The following is a 17,422-nucleotide window of genomic DNA, read 5'->3' as shown; positions in this document are numbered from 1 at the left end:
GCTATAAATCATTTAATCTACATAATAAAGCTTTTCATTGTACTTTATTGCAGAGCTATGTGTTACTATCATTTGGCCTACAGTGCCAAACTCAACTCTCTCTTAAACTCTTGAAGCTAGAGTCATGACTCTATTACACATTTTCTTTCTCACCTTTCTGAGAGAAAGCTACATGCTCTTCACAATGAAAACTGTAATCCATGGTTCAGTTTGATGCTCAAGCATTAGAAACAGCTAGAACTTGATTTCTTGTTAATCTGGAAATCTCAGTGGTAACAATGAAGACATTGTAAGTGAAGGTCTGCAGCAAATATCTAAAATCACAGTTTTTTAATATAAGGGCTTCTGGCCTTGGTTTTCAAATTCTGACCAGGCATCATTCAGCTCCATAAAAATCATCTTTGCATACTGCTCATATGGCTGACCGGTAGCCTGAAAGAAAACACAATTGGAAAATATGTTCATTAAATCTGAAGAAACAAGTCTTCTGTTCTCTTTACCCGGACTCCTTTATGGCTAAAGACAAATAGAGGCTTATTTTCAAAGTGCTTAGACTTACAAAGTTACGTGGAGGCATATTTTCAAAGCACTTGGACTTACAAAGTTACATAGATGGGCATTTTCAATATGACGTCTAAGTCTGATTTTGGACATTTTGCAAAAAACTTCCAAAATCTGAATAGGAAAGAAGGTCATTTTCAAAAAAGAAACTGTCTCTTTTTTTTTTTTTCAAAAATACTGTTTTGAACAAGATTTTATGATTTGGACATTTTGTTTTTTGGTCCATTTTTGAAAAACAAAAAGTCCAAGTGCAAAACATACAACATCAAGCCATTGGGATGTAGAAGGAGATAGCATTTTTAGTAGACTGGTCCCCCAGACATCCCAGGAAAGCAATAGGGCACCCTAGGAGGCACTACAGTGGACTTCATAAAATGCTCCCAGGCACACATCTCACCATTGCTCCCTTATCTTGTCTGCTGAGCCACCCAAAACCCACTACCCCCAACTTTACACCACTACCATAGCCCTTACGGATGAAGGGTACAGTGGGTTTCTGGTGAGTTTTGGAGGGCTCACAGTTTCCTCTACAAATGTAACAGGTGGGGGGGGGGGGGGTATGGGCCTGTGTCCACCTGTCTGCAGTGCATTGCACCCACCACCAGACTACTCCAGCGACCTACACGCTGTTTTAATGGACCTGAGTATAACATCTGAGGCTGGCAAGTAATGTTTTAAATCACATTTTTGGGGGGGTGGGAGGAGGCTATTGACCATTGGGGGAGTAAGGAGAGGTCATCCCTGATTCCCTCCAGTCATCCGGTCATTTAGGACACGTTTTTGTACCCTATTCATTATAAAAACAAGTCTAGTTCAAAACATTTTAGTTTTAGTCCTGGATGGTTTTGTTTTGTTCCATTATGGCTGAAAAATGTCCAAGGGTTTGGAACGCCCAGGTCCCACCCTTAGCACGCCCCTGACACACACCCCCTTGTGATCTGAATTCACTTCTGATGGATTTGAAAATACCAATTTGGACATTTTTATGAGAAAAGTGTCCAAATGCAGATTTATGCCACTTTCTGGATGTTTTTCTCTTTTGAATATGAGCTTGATAGTATCCTATGGAACTTTGTAAGTCTAAGTGCTTTGAAAATGATTCCCTATAGTAACCTATGGAACTTTGTAAGTCTAAGTACTTTGAAAATGAGCCCCTATTAATTTCAGGTTAATTCAATTTTTGATATACCTCCCAGTCAGAAGATTTTCAAGGTGGTTAACAATACTAATGTGGAATACAGGAAGCAAAAAAGAATTTACAATGCAATTTGCTAATCTAAATCAGGGGTTCTCAACCCAGTCTTTTGGACATAATCAGCCAATCAGATTTTCAGGATTCCTATAATGAATATACAAGAGACAAGTCTGCATACAATGGAGGTAGTGTATGCCAATTTAGCTCATGCATATTTACTGCGGATATCCTGAAAACTTGTCTGGCTGGGTGTGTCTTGAGGACTGGGTTAAGAACCCTCATCAAAATCCTGAGGATTTTCCTCTGCTTATAATTTTCTCCTACTTGACTTCATATCACTGATAATCATCATGGTGCTAAATTCCCGCATCAGAAGGCTTGGCTCCTCCTCCTAAAAGACTGACAATCCCTCTCCAAACTTTATCTCTCTATAAGCTCAAGCCTCTCCAGATCTCTCTATCCCCTACTTAGCTTGAACTCCTTCCTACACTTGATCTCCTTTCCTCTTGGCAGGTTCAGTCCCCAAGTTTCTCTCTCTGCTCTTTTGCTCCCCAGCTTTCTTTCCCTCTTTGCTCCCCTGGTTACTCTCCCTTCTTGCCAGCAAGACACCTAATGTCTCTCTCTGCCCTCCCAGTTCTCTCCCCACCCCCCACCTACAGCAAATCCCTAGCTACATACATGTGCACATATGCCACAGAGCAAACCAGATGCATAACAGCACTGCTCCATCCAGACCTAAGGTAAGAGATTAGAGATAGAAAAGTCTATGCTTGGCTTGCACAACACATTGTAGACCTCCCATCATTTCAGGAACACATGTTTGACTTGCAGCAAGGAGTAATTGGTCACATAGAAGGAAGGCCAGTGTCAACTACATCACTGCACCATTCCAAACAGGCCCAAGGACTCAGAGATCAGAAAACACCATAGTTGTCCTGCACAGTTTATTGTTGACTTCTAGATCATTTCAGAAGTTCACAGTTTAGATTTGTTTAATATACTGCAAAATCATAATAGCTAAGTGATTTACAATTATAAAATAATTTAATATAAAAAGAAATTAAGAAAAGGAATGAAAGGGTGACCTAAGTTACAAACTCAATCATATAAAATATAAGTAACAATAGGAACACCAATTAAGAGAGATTAAAATTAGCATTCATATCATAATTAACTATATGAAAATATTTGTTTATAAGTATGACACATAAGGAGAGGGGGAAGTGCACAAGAAGATGCAAAAAGTGTAAAACATTATAGTAGGATAGAGTTGCCGCAAAAAGGGTGCACAAACGGAATCAATTCAACGACAAGAAGTAATCAAAAAGGCCTGCTCAAATAAATGAGTTTTCAAAAGTGATTTAAATTGTAATAATGAGACTTCATGTCTGAGATCCAAAGTAAGTGCATTTCAGAGAGATGGACCCACCACTGAAAAGCATCATGATTGAGCTAGATGAGATTTGTTTTGCAAGCGAGAGAGAATGGTGGGAAAAAAATTTGTTATGAAGAGCACAGGACATGCTTAGGAAAACAGGGAATTAATGTACTGTTCAGAAATAGAGGCACACCTGCAAAAATATATGCAAAATGTAAGAAGAATGGAGGAGTGGCCTAGTGGTTAGGGTGGTGGACTCTGGTCCTGAGGAACAGAGTTCAATTCCCACTTCAGGCACAGCTCCTTGTGACTCTGGGCAAGTCACTTAACCCTCCATTGCCCCATGTAAGCCGCATTGAGCCTGCCATGAGTGGGAAAGCGCGGGGTACAAATGTAACAAAAATAAAATAGATACTATTGGAGATTCTACATGGAATGTTGCTACTATTGAGATTCTGTTGCTACTATTGGAGATTCTACATGGAATGTTGCTATTCCACTAGCAACATTCCATGTAGAAGGCTGCGCAAGCTTCTGTTTCTGTGAGTCTGACGTCCTGCATGTACGTGCAGGACGTCAGACTCACAGAAGCAGAAGCCTGCGCGGCCACATTGGTGATCTGCAAGGGCCGACTTCTACATGGAATGTTGCTAATGGAATAGCAACATTCCATGTAGAATCTCAAATAGTAGCAACAGTGGAGGAGTGGCCTAGTGGTTAGTGCAGTGGACTTTGAGCCTGGGGAACTGAGTTTGATTCCCACTGCAGCTCCTTGTGACTCTGGGCAAGTCACTTAACCCTCCATTGCCCCAGGTACAAATAAGTACCTGTATATGTAAGCTGCATTGAGCCTGCCATGAGTGGGAAAGCGCGGGGTACAAATATAACTAAAAAAAATAAATGAGATGGGAAGCCAGTGCCAGCAACTAACAGTAGAGAAACACTGTCATATATCTTTGCATCATAAATACGTTTTACAGCAGTGTTCTGAATTGTAATCAATGTAGTTGGTACTGTGGAGCACCATAAAGTACAGAGTTGCAAAAATCCAGACGAGAAATAATTAAAGAGTGGGTGAGAAGACGAAGAGAGGAAATATTGAGACTCCAGACAGACCTGGGAATGAAGAGAAGAAAAAAAAAACAAGTTTGTCCTATGCAATTCATTGTAGACCTCTGGATCATTTGAGGAAATCCTAAAGCTAGGACAGGGCCCCGTCCTCAGGGTCTACTGAATGTGAGGGCCAGGACAGGGATACAGGCACACGATACTGGACATTGTAAACCTCAACGCTGGGCCAGGCTTAGTGGAGTGTTACAGAAATGGAGATCTTGAGGACTGACCAGAAAAACAGGAGTCAGCTGAAGAGGGACATGAAGGGCAAAGCTGCAGAGAATGCACAGGATGTAGACCCTGTGAACCTCAGTGCTGAGGAGCACATGGTGCAGAGACCCATTCCCAGGGACTCCAACCCCCGCCCACTTCTTATGAAGGTAGCACAATAGGGTGTGTCCACCGGGGTACAATCTGCACATATCCCACAATTACGTTGTTTCAGCATTAAAACAATCTCTCTATATAAAAGGCACCACCAACATTCTAAATGAAGCCTCCAGCCGGAAGTGTGAAGGGGGAGAGATATCCGGTTTCCCCATGAGTGTCTGCCCCGCCCTCGCTCTCTCTGTAACATAAACAGTGAAGGAAAACACAGCAAAGCAGGAAATCAAATCGCTCTCTCTGTAACAGTGAAGGACTCAGAGGGGCGAGGGGAGAGAGGGCAGAAGCCCTCACTATCTCTGTAACACAAACACAGCACAGCAGGAAACTTAACACTGAAGGACTCGACTCCGAGGGGGGAGGGGACAGAGAGCAGAGGGGAAGGGAGAGAGGGCAGAGGGCAGGGACACACACATTCCCACATGCACACAGAAGAAAACCTTGCTAGCCCCCATTTCATTTGCATCAGAAACGGGGCTTTTTTACTAGTAAATACATAAATAAGACAGTGTGTTACAAAGTCCACTGCTGTCCCTTGTGTTGCTGCTGACCAGTGCCTGTGCTGTATCTTGTCCAACAGCCAGATCCTGCAAAAAGGAAAGAGCCCTTGGTTAGCAGAAACATGGGACAAACCAGATCTCAGGTCATCTCCCTAGCAGAAGGGGAAGGGTAGGTTCAGAGGTCTCTGCTTACCTGGAGAGAGTGGCAAATGAGGACTCCAGCTGGCTCATGGCTCCCAGGTTTCAGCTGGCTGATGCTGTGGGGGCAGAATGGAGAGCATAAGAGCCAGTTTCCCAGGTGTTTGGCATTCCTGGCTGATAAGGAGCTTATTTTAGATCTCATTCTCCCCAAAGCGTTTTTATGCGTGAGCCATTATCAAAAAAAAAAAAAGTTTAACTCCCAAACGTCAAAGTGCCCACGGCTGATACATCTAAAGTGCACCATAAAAACATGCATCTTGGGATTTTCAAACCTGCACAGCCCACATTTGCAATGGCATCCAGGGGCTGTCTTCATTGCAGTGCAAAGCTGTGCAGCATGCAGCAGGCCATGAATATCTTGGTGACCTTTTCTGGGTTGTAAGTGAACTCCCGTCTGGAATGGTCGAGACATCTGAATCTGTTTTTCAGGTGGCCAAAGGTGCGCACAATGATGGTGTGGTTGTTCTTATGGCTCTTGTTATATTCCTTCTCCACCTCATTTTGGAAGGTGGACAATGGGAGTCATTAGCCAGGTTCACTGGGGGGGGGGGGGGGGGGGGGGGGGTAGCTCCTGTCACCTGTGGGGGGAGCAGAATTCACAGACATGGGTATGTATTTGCATGCGGACCTTGTGGAGTGCAGGACATGGGTGTGGGTTCTGGGGGCAGGCTGACCTAAGTGGGGGGAGTGGGTATAGGATTTAGGAATCCCAGCACTGCTTACCTAGGAGCCAGCTGCTGGTGATCTCCCCTCAGTCATACCTGCGGTAGATTCCAGAATGCTGCAGGATATATGCATCATGGATGGACCTCGGGTAGTGAGCACACAAATCCACAATCTTCCCCTGGGCATCACACATGACCTTCATGTTTATGGAGTGATATGATTTTCTGTTCCAATAGGTCTCTTGTGACTGGAGAGGTCTGGGTGACGACACCAATGACTGATGGGAAGCGGTCTATGGCATAGAACTGAATCATATTGTTCTGGAGGGCCTGGGTGGTAGTGGGAAAGGTAATATAGTCTGATGTGTAGGTGAGGAAGGCATCGAGGAACTGGGCAAGGCAGTTTGAAATGATGGGCTGGGTGAAGCTTGCATTGACTGCTAGTACTGACTGAGAAGTGTCAGTGGCAAGAAATGCAAGGGAGGCAGTGACCTTAAGGTGTACTGGCACTGGATTATTCCTGCATGTCCTGAGGGGTTGTTACTGGTCACAGAGGTGCTGTATGGCAGCCCTATCAAAGCAGTACCTAGTAAGACATTGCTGGTTAGTGAGGTCCATGAAGCAGGTCCTAGGACTAAATACTCTGGGATTGAGGTATCTTCTTTCATGCACATCCAGCAAATCTCAGACATAATAGGAATCAGCATATCCATGATTGACGTGAAGGTGTTCCAACACCCCAGGTGCAATCCATTAAGTCCAGTAACACCACTGTGCACTCCTGCACCTACTGCACCCAGTGAGACCCAGCACTCACTCATCAGCACCATCAAAGAGTCGTCACACAAACGGCAGCAACACACAACACAGTCTCTCCCTGCACCAGAAAAAAGTCCTCACACAAACAGCTGCAACACAAAGCACAGTGACAAACTGGGAGTGAACAAACAGAGGAACAATGAGAGATAGAAGACAAGCAGGTAGGGGGTTTGGGGACAGTGAGGGTTTGGTGGGGGAAAGGGGGTGAGGTACAGAGCAAGGGACAGATGTGGCTGGAGGACTGGCAGGTGGGGGCAAGGACTTGAGGAGGCGAGACATAGAGGAGGTAAGGCAGAAAATGTGAGGGTCCAAAGGTTCAGACAGAGGCACAGAAACAATGGTTACAGACCACTCAGCAATTCTCCACTGTTTTTACAAACCAACAATTCCAGTTCTCCATTCTTCAACTCAAAAAAATCACAAATGGGCCCAAAGACAAGTTTGGTCTTGAGCTAGTCACGTTTAAAGCAGGTCTAAATCATTTTGCTATCCGTTACTGCAAAAAAATGTACATTACATAAGACTACTCATCTCACGCCCACGAAATGCCCACTCTCAAAACATTTTTCTTTCAGCGAATATTGGACTTAAAACGGTTTGTGTTTTTGTTTGATTATATGGTTTAAAGGCTTATGTGTTAGAAACACATCCATCTGCCCCTTGTGCCACTTTTTGCACATTCTTTTCTTCTGAAAATTAACCCCTTAATCTACCATGAGATATATACAGCCCCTGGGAAGGTGGTAAGACTAAGGCCCAATAGGCTCTCAGAAGCAAAAAAGCAAGAGGTAATTAGACAGCTCAAAGAAAAGGTTTTAGCTAAGGATCATAGAAAAGTCCGATAGCCCTTGGGCTGACCCCATTGTCCTGATTCCAAAACCAGATGGGTCCCAAAGGTTTTGGATTAATTTATGCCAAGTCAATGCAATATCCAAGTTCGATTCATGTCTGATGCAAAGCATCTATGTTACTGGACTGATTGGGACAGGCTAGATATCTTACCACATCAGATTTGACCAAAGGCTATTGGCAGGTACCCCTTACCCGGGAATCACAGCCCAAACAGCCTTTAATACCCTGGTGGGATTATATCTGTTTAGATGCATGTAGTTTGTATTAAATGGGACTGCTGCATCCTGTCTAAAGACTAATCAATTCTATTCTTAAAAGTCATCAAATGTATGCAGCTACCTATATAGATGATTTCATAATCTTTAGTTCTGATTGGGAGGCAATGATCCAGTGCATAAATACTGCTTTGACAAATCACATAAAGTAATGCCATGTAGCACTGGTTATCCTTAATGATGTTCTAGTCATCTATCAGAATTCTGCAAAACTCTTTACAGAAAACTGTGGAAGCATTTCAGTTTGCAAAAGCAAAAATCAGGATGTTAAGGACGCAGTATCGTGAACAAAAAGTGAAGCTGCACTAGAATTGCTGTCATCTTTCACTGCTTCTGTTATGACAGCTTCCATTCTTCAGTTTATTAAGCAGTCATGTGATCAAACGGATGAAAGATTTCCTGACCATGAATTGCAAGAATGGTCTGTGTTTGATAAAGGCTGTTTTGCTACTCCATCCAATATGGATAATTTTACTCTTGGACATCAACAGCTTACTAGATTGTCTAACCAATATAGCACTTTGTTAAACAAAGATGAAACTTCTTTTGGAAAGGAACTCTATGAACAGTATTCAGAATTTAAGCTACTTACATGTGAGAAAATAAAAATGCACTACTAAAAACATTTCTCCTAACAACATTTGAAGACATACTAATTTTTCACACAGCAACAGGAACAGTTTCCTGATCTATATTTTCTCAGTATGTAGTGAATAAAGCAAATAGAATGTTAGGTATTATTAGGAAAGGAACAGAAAACAAAAATGAAGATGTTATAATGCCTTTGTATTGCTCGATGGTGCAACCGCACTTTGAATACTATGTGCAATTCTGGTCTCCGCATCTCATAAAAGATATAGTGGAATTGGAAAAGGTACAGCGAAGGGCGATGAAAATGATAAATGAGGAAAGGCTGAAGCAGCTAGGGCTCTTCAACTTGGAGAAAAGAAGGCTGAAGGAAGATATGATAGAGGAAAGAACAGAGCCCTGTAGGCAGCGATCAGTAGTGTCAAAAGTAGCAGAAAGATCGAGAAGGATGAGGATAGAATAGAGACCTTTGGATCTGGCCAGGAACAGGTCATTGGAGACTTTAGAAAAGCACTGTTTCAGCTGAATGAAGAGGGTGAAAGCCAGATTGAAGTGGATCAAGAATAGCTTGAGATGAAAGAAAGTCAAGACAATGGTGGTGAACAGCACGTTCAAGTATCTTGGACAGGAAAGGGAGGAGGGAGGAGGGAGATAGGGCGATAGTTGGAAGGACAGGTAGGGTCCAATGAAAGTTTTTTTTGAGGAGTGGTGTGACTACAGCATGTTTGAAGGCATCAGGAACAGACACAGTGGAAAGTGATAGATTGAGGATATGACAGATAAAAGTGATAACAGTAGGAGAGATAGTGCTAAGTAGATGGATGGGAATAGGATCAGAGGAACAGGTAGGTAGTTTCGAGGAGGAAAGAAAATGTGCAGTTTCCTCTTCAGTGATTTCAGAAAAGAAAGAAAAGGAGGCAGGGGTTGAAGGAGGGCTGAGAGAATGGACTATGGGAAGAAGAGGTGGAGGTGACTTGGTTGAGAATTCAAGTTTAATCTTGTGAGCCTTATCATGAAAGTACTCAGCAAGAAACTGGGGAGAAAGTGAAGGGGGAGTTGGAGGTGAAGGCACTTTGAGGAGAGAGTTCAGTGTGGCAAAGAGACATCGAGGGGTTTAGCCAAGAGAATTTATCAACTGGATGTAGTAGTCCTGTTTGGCAAGCGAAAGAGCAGACTGGAAGGAGGTCAGCAAGAATTTGAAATGCATGAAGTCAGCATGGGCACAGGATTTCAGCCAAAGGCATTCAGCAGAGCAGGCACAGGAATGTAGGTAGTAGATTCTAGAGTTCAGCCAAGGCTGGGGTTTGGTGTGCCTTACAGAATGGGGAGGAATGAGAGTATCCAGAGCATAGGAGAGAGTAGAATAACACTGGAGGACAGAGTAGAAGGGTCAATAGCCTGAAGAGTCCTAAATGTGTTGGTTGAGATTGGACAGGACTAGGTGGGGAGGGTCCCTCTTCCCTCCCTCAGCAAACTCAATCAGATGATTTCTCTCATCTCTATGCTGTGTAATTGGCCTAGTCCTTTTGTTTCCACCCCACCCCCACCCCCATACCCATGCTGGAAAAACCCTCAGTATGATCTCTCCCATACTCTCCATCTCCCATAGTAATCACTCCCATTTTGTTTCATGCTAGCTGTGTTTGGCAATAAACAGGGCAAAGAAAAGGAGAGTGACTGTTGGTAGGGCCACATCTTCCTCCTCTGGTGCTCAGTGTCCCGCATAGTTCAAATTAAGAGCCTGACGCCGGGTAGTAGAGTAGGAGGATGTGGCTTGATGAGCAGCCCTTTCCTCCTCTTTGCCGTAATGCATTGCCAAACATAGCAAACTCTCACTTGTGTGAAGGGGAATGAGAACAATTATTGTGGCAGATGGTGAGTGAAGAGAACACACTGAAGATTTTTCTAGCTCAGTAATGGAGGACGAGAGAGCAGCTGAAGAGGTTTTCCGGTGTAGGAGAAGGAAGAGGAGAGGAAATGAGCTATGCTGTGCTGCTATGCTGTGCTGCTGTCCTATTTCCTAAGTTATGTTATGTTATACTGGTTCTTGTATTCCACCTACACTATTAAGAGTCAGAATACTAAGGGAGCTCAGGCCAGCCATAATTAAAAACAAATACCAGTCAATTACACTCAGCTGTGTACAGAATCAAGTTGTCTCCAAAGTTGCCCACAAAAGGTGCCCCTTAAGCGTGCCCCTTCAGCGGCGCACCTCAGACCAGGCACGCTGATAAAGCCCTCTGAGAGAGCTCATTTTATATCTATCGGCTTCTTAGCATTTAGTGCATGTTAATTCTCTTAACGTGCGTTAAGGCCCTAACGCCCATGCGAAGGCCCTAACTCTGCTTGATGAATTCCCTCCTAAATGTCACATCAGCACACCTAGCCAGAGGGAATCAACAGCATAAAATGAATGCATAAGTGTTCCAGTCTTGATTTTTCACAACTTTTAAGATTGAAATGTTTGTGCAGTAATTTTGAAAAGTTTAACAACAAGTTGAATTTATGGCCAAAGGATTTACAGACTGAGAGTATCCTAGTAGATATATAGAACAGGGGCGTATCTGCTATGGGGCCACGGGGGCCAGGGCCCCTGTAGATTTGGCCCTGGACCCCCCTACCGATGACCCTCGCAACCCCCCCCTCCCGCTGCCAACCTGCCGTCAATGTCCTTTGCTGGTGGGGGACCCCAACCCCCGCCAGCCGAAGTCGTCTTCCTTCGTTCGTTTGGGTTTCTTCTTTCTGAGTCTGACTCTGACGTCCTGCACGTTATGTACGTGCAGGACGTCAGAGTCAGACTCAGAAAGAAGAAACCCAAACGAACGAAGATGACTTCGGCTGGCGGGGGTTGGGGTCCCCCGCCAGCAAAGGTAGGCGACAGCGGGCAGGGGGGTCGAGAGGGTCATCGGGCGGTCGAGAGGGTCGTTGGGCGGGCCACAGTTGTTGGAGGTGGTTCTAGCGGCGGTGGGGGGTGGCAGCAATGGCGGCGGGGGTGCCGGGGGGTTAAATGTGCCCCCTCACCTCGGCTCTGGACCCCCCCTACCGGCGAAGTCTAGATACGCCCCTGGTATAGAAGAGGGATTCTGAAGAGGAAGAACAGCAGACAGGGAAGAACTGCTAAATAAGCATGTTGATAAATCGCGACCAGACATTCTGTGTACATTGAGATTTTCCAATTTGACAGAAGATATACAACAAATAATACAAAAGCATTGGCACATATCAGAAGTGTACCACAGTTTACACTAGGAACAAAAATGTAAAAGAATTAGGAGTTTACATTAGAACTGGACATTGCTTAAAGGTACCATCATTAAAGTCCAGAGGCAGATGCTCTCCACACTCTAAAAAGGTGGAAGATGATAAGAATCAAGATGGATACTGGGCTTGATGGACCTTTGGTCTGACCCAATACGGCATTTCTTATGTTATTATGCCTAGGATGGCTCCCTGCTTATACTTTTATATGTGTATTTTGGTGGCAAAGTTTATTGAATGCTTTTTCTGCTGTAAATTTTTATTTATTTATAAGCACTTCTAATTTGCAATTTCTAAATTCTCAGTGCAGCTACTCTACCCTTGACAAGGATTACATTCATCAGAGCCCACAAAACATTACTCAGAGCATACAGGGAGAGTAGTGGAGGAGTGGCCTAGTGGTTAGGGTGGTGGACTTTAGTCCTGAGGAACTGAGTTCAATTCCCACTTCAGGCACAGGCAGCTCCTTGTGACTCTGGGCAAGTCACTTAACCCTCCATTGCCCCATGTAAGCCGCATTGAGCCTGCCATGAGTGGGAAAGCGCGGGGTACAAATGTAACAAAAATAAAATAGATACCATTGGAGATTCTACATGGAATGTTGCTACTATTGGAGATTCTACATGGAATGTTGCTATTCCACTAGCAACATTCCATGTAGAAGGCTGCGCAGGCTTCTGTTTCTGTGAGTCTGACGTCCTGCACGTACGTGCAGGACGTCAGACTCACAGAAGCAGAAGCCTGCGCAGCCACATTGGTGATCTGCAAGGGCCGACTTCTACATGGAATGTTGCTAGTGGAAGAGTAGCCTAGTGGTTAGGGTGGTGGACTTTGGTACTGAGGAACTGAGTTCGATTCCCACTTCAGGCACAGGCAGCGCCTTGTGACTCTGGGCAAGTCACTTAAGCCTCCATTGCCCCATGTAAGCCGCATTGAGCCTGCCATGAGTGGGAAAGCGCAGGGTACAAATGTAACAAAAATAAATAAAAATATAATGACAATAATGCCCTCCAAGCCACTCACAGACATAGTCCCATTCATCCAAATTATACATTTCTGGGAGTCCTCAAACCCAAATATATTACTCCTGCTCCAGGCTAACTGGAATGTAGGCCAGAGCACTGCCACTTCAACAGCATTATTTCAGAATATTTGAAGAAGAGTGTGACTCACTAACTTTCTTCCCATAGAATCAGGCTCTGTGTAATAATATTATTATACTGGTTTCTAAACTGTATGTCATTTCGGACATATTTGAGCATCTTCCATTTGTTATTGAGCCATACTTACTTTATCAGGATGCACAACAAGCACTGCTTTGCGGTAGACCCGCTTTACTTGTTCGGGGGTTACCAGATCTGCCATACCCACAGACTTCCATTTTGTCTCCCCAGCCCATAGTACTGTGTGCATTGTAGATAACAAGGCCCTTATGTTTCTTTCTTTTCCTTCAATCCAGTCTAGGATCTGTAAATGAATGGAGAAAGCAGCTATCAATTAACAACATGGCATTGATAGACCTCTCTCTAAGCTTAAATTTTCAATAAGGATCATTGCTGTAGTGATACTTCCATACTCGAAAACTCCTGTCAACAAGGCAGTTTTCAAGGGTAAGGTATCCACTGCACATATCAAGTTTCAACGTTGGGTTTTATTTACATGGGTACATACTCGTCTGCATTTAGGACAAGTAGAAATAAAAGTGTGTCATTGGTCTCTTTTGAGAAAACTGGCCCACAAAACCTTCTCTGCGTGCACATAACTTCAAAATTAATCAACTGCTTTGCATGATTTGGCACTGCAGCAGCTCATTAATTTTGAATATAAATAAAAATTTGCATTTAGCAAAGTACACATGAAATTTTACTGTTTTTGAAATCCAACATTTATATATATATATATATATATACACTTACAAACCACTGGCCCATAGGCGGTCGGTGGCCCAACTGTTTGGGGAGGCTAAAGGGGGCGGGGTTAGGGGTGGGGCCAGGGGCAGGGCTTACATCCATAATTGTCTGACAACATAGAAAAAAAATAAGTAAAAAATAAGTCACAATACCTTTTATTAAATTTAGATATTAAATATGTATCATATGTCAAAGAATAAAGTGGTTGCTCAAAGCATGTACTAACCACAATTGCTCAACTGCAAAACACTATGCACAAATTTGTGCAAAAACACACTCATAAACCTTACTGCACCATAACACTGGGCAGACCCTAATAAACCAATATACCACCCATACGGAAAATGCAGACTGTCAACAATATGAAACAAGGGATCATAATATCACAATTCTCATGTAGAGCCACAAAACACCCTTTTAGGGTGGAAAGTGTTCACAATGAGCTCCTTTTATGTAGATCCTTCAAGAGGTAGTGTGTCATGATTTAGGCTCTAAAACCCTTTCTGATGATTTGGTGCCACTTCAGTAAGGCCAATACACAATCTCTCCACTGCAAAACACTATACACAAACTTGTGCAAAAACACACTCATAACCTTACCAAACCATAACAGTACTAATTCCAAGGACAGGACAAGCTACAATCTTATGCATGGAAAGGCAGCACTGTAATTACACCGGGCTCTAAAACACCAGTGCACCACCTAGTGAAACAAAAAAAACACCAAAAAGGGCTGAAAATACTACACGCTAGCAGAATACTGCACCTTGATCACATGAAAAACACATGACACAACAGATATGAAGGCAAAATACTGAACTGGAAAGTTACCTCAAGAAGTCAGACTCAGCCTGCAGCAATACTAGAAAAATTGAAACTTACATGCAAAACATCACAGGTGCACATTTCCAAAAGCTGACATATTCCAGTTAATAAATTCTGAATAAAATACTTTTTTTCTACCTTTGTTGTCTGATCATTTAGTTTTTCTATTCGCTTTGGTCCCAGTGTCTTCTGTTTTATGCAGGGTCTTCTTTCTATTTGATATTTTTTCTCTCACCATGTCCACCATCCTCCTGTGTCCTTATGTGTCCTGTCTACCATCTGTAGCCCTGTCCCTATCCTTCAGTATCCCGATCCAGCTCTTTAATTCAACAGTTTTCCCTCCATCCATATCGAGCATTTCTCCTCACTCCCCTCCATCCATGTGCATATACTTTCCTTCCCTCCATCCATGTCCAGCACCTTCCTTCTTTCTCTCCTACCCTTCCATCCTGTATCATCCATCTTTCTCTCTCCATCCTTCCACCCATTATCCTCTCCCAATCCTTCCGTCCATTGTCTCCCTGTCTCCCCTTCCTTCTAGACAGTTCTCTCTCTTGACCCTTTTCCATTCAGCATGTCCTCTCTCACCCCATCCTTCCAGTGTCTTTCCTCTGTCCCTCCCTACCAGCGTCTTCTCTCATTCTGACCCCTCCTTCCAGCATTTTCCTCTTTCTCCCTCCTTTCATCCAGCCAGCATTTCTCAGTCTGACAGCTAGGGTCTCCCCCAGTTTCTCCCCAGCAGCTTCTCTCTCTCTCTCCTGCCCATGTCCCCTCTTTCTCTCCCCATCTCTTTCTGGCTCTCCACTGCTTTTTTTCCATGTCCCTGGCTCTCCCCTGCTCTTTTCCATGGCCCCTCTTTCTCTCCCCATCTCTTTCTGGCTCTCCCCTGCTTTTTTTCCATGTCCCTGGCTCTCCACTGCTCTTTTCTATGGCCCCTCTTTCTCTCCCTATCTCTTTCTGGCTCTCCACTGCTTTTTTTCCATGTCCCTGGCTCTCCCCTGCACTTTTCCATGGCCCCTCTTTCTCTCCCCATCTCTGGCTCTCCCCTGCTTTTTTTCCATGTCCCTGGCTCTCCACTGCTCTTTTCTATGGCCCCTCTTTCTCTCCCCATCTCTTTCTGGCTCTCCCCTGCTTTTTTTCCATGTCCCTGGCTCTCCTCTGCTCTTTTCTATGGCCCCTCTTTCTCTCCCCATCTCTGGCTCTCCCCTGCTTTTTTTCCATGTCCCTGGCTCTCCCCTGTTCTTTTCCATGGCCCCTCTTTCTCTCCCCATCTCTTTCTGGCTCTCCCCTGCTTTTTTTCCATGTCCCTGGCTCTCCCCTGCACTTTTCCATGCCCCCTCTTTCTCTCCCCATCTCTGGCTCTCCCCTGCTTTTTTTCCATGTCCCTGGCTCTCCACTGCTCTTTTCTATGGCCCCTCTTTCTCTCCCCATCTCTTTCTGGCTCTCCCCTGCTTTTTTTCCATGTCCCTGGCTCTCCACTGCTCTTTTCTATGGCCCCTCTTTCTCTCCCCATCTCTGGCTCTCCCCTGCTTTTTTTCCATGTCCCTGGCTCTCCTCTGCTCTTTTCTATGGCCCCTCTTTCTCTCCCCATCTCTGGCTCTCCCCTGCTTTTTTTCCATGTCCCTGGCTCTCCACTGCTCTTTTCTATGGCCCCTCTTTCTCTCCTCATCTCTTTCTGGCTCTCCCCTGCTTTTTTTCCATGTCCCTGGCTCTCCCCTGCACTTTTCCATGGCCCCTCTTTCTCTCCCCATCTCTGGCTCTCCCCTGCTTTTTTTCCATGTCCCTGGCTCTCCACTGCTCTTTTCTATGGCCCCTCTTTCTCTCCCCATCTCTTTCTGGCTCTCCCCTGCTTTTTTTCCATGTCCCTGGCTCTCCTCTGCTCTTTTCTATGGCCCCTCTTTCTCTCCCCATCTCTTTCTGGCTCTCCCCTGCTTTTTTTCCATGTCCCTGGCTCTCCCCTGCACTTTTCCATGGCCCCTCTTTCTCTCCCCATCTCTGGCTCTCCCCTGCTTTTTTTCCATGTCCCTGGCTCTCCACTGCTCTTTTCTATGGCCCCTCTTTCTCTCCCCATCTCTTTCTGGCTCTCCCCTGCTTTTTTCCATGTCCCTGGCTCTCCCCTGCTCTTTTCCACGTCCCCCCTCTTTCTCTCCCTATCGCTCTTTGACTCTCCACTGCTCTTGTCCATGCCCCCTGGCTCTCCCCTGCTCTCCCTCTCTCTCCTCCTACCGTTTCCAGCCATTAGCCACATTCTCTCCTCTCCCTCCGGCCTGGGCCTCTTAACAGCAGCGCTGACAGAAGACGAAAAAGAAGCGCGGGGCCGCAGCAGCCTTCAGACATGCGCTGTCGGCTCTGCCGGTCCTCTGACCCCGGAACGGGAAATTGACGTCACGGGGCAGAGACCGGCAGAGCCGACAGCGCATGTCTGAAGGCTGCTACGGTGGGCCCCGCGCTTCTTTTTTTCTTATGTTATGCTGGCTGTGGGTGGAGAGTAGCGACGGCAGGTCTCGTTCCTGGCTGCCGCTGCGCTACTCAACAGAAGATTTCTTCGAGTCTTGTCTCGGGCTGCATTTAGAGGTAGGCGTGGCCGCGGGGAAGTTCACAGCTAGGCTGGGGAGGCTTAGCCTCCCCAAGCCTCTTATACGGGGCGCCTATGCACTGGCCTATCCTCCCTGCCTATCTCCACACATATCTTCCCCCCTCCTCCCACCACCACCACATAGAAAAATGATTGAGAGACAGAGGCATGGAAAGCATGAATAAGGATATGGCTACAACTTTAATCTTCCTAATCTGGGGGCTCAGACATTATGTCGTTTTGATCTGCATTGTTACTAGGATAATAATTAGCAAGATTACCGCCTTGTTGTAGGGAGTTTGCCAACTCATCATGAAGTGAGG

At 44.9% G+C, this 17,422-nt stretch overlaps 1 protein-coding gene across 1 annotated transcript in view; it reads right to left on the bottom strand.

Moving 5' to 3' along the window:
• Positions 1–330: 330 nt before the first annotated feature.
• The window catches only part of DNAJC6 (DnaJ heat shock protein family (Hsp40) member C6), a 131,881-nt gene continuing 114,789 nt past the window's right edge, over positions 331–17,422 (bottom strand). Inside the window, exons 20-21 of the mRNA XM_030206603.1 lie at positions 13,080–13,256; positions 331–432 (exon numbers count right to left, since the gene is read on the bottom strand). Coding sequence (XP_030062463.1) covers positions 331–432; positions 13,080–13,256 — 279 coding nt within the window. The remainder of the gene's footprint in view (positions 433–13,079; positions 13,257–17,422) is intronic.

The sequence above is a fragment of the Microcaecilia unicolor genome, chromosome 6 (assembly GCF_901765095.1).
Source record: "Microcaecilia unicolor chromosome 6, aMicUni1.1, whole genome shotgun sequence".
NCBI classification, from domain to species: Eukaryota; Metazoa; Chordata; class Amphibia; order Gymnophiona; family Siphonopidae; genus Microcaecilia; species Microcaecilia unicolor.
The sequence above is the reverse complement of the archived record's forward strand: the minus strand, read 5'-3'. Positions and strand labels throughout refer to the sequence as shown.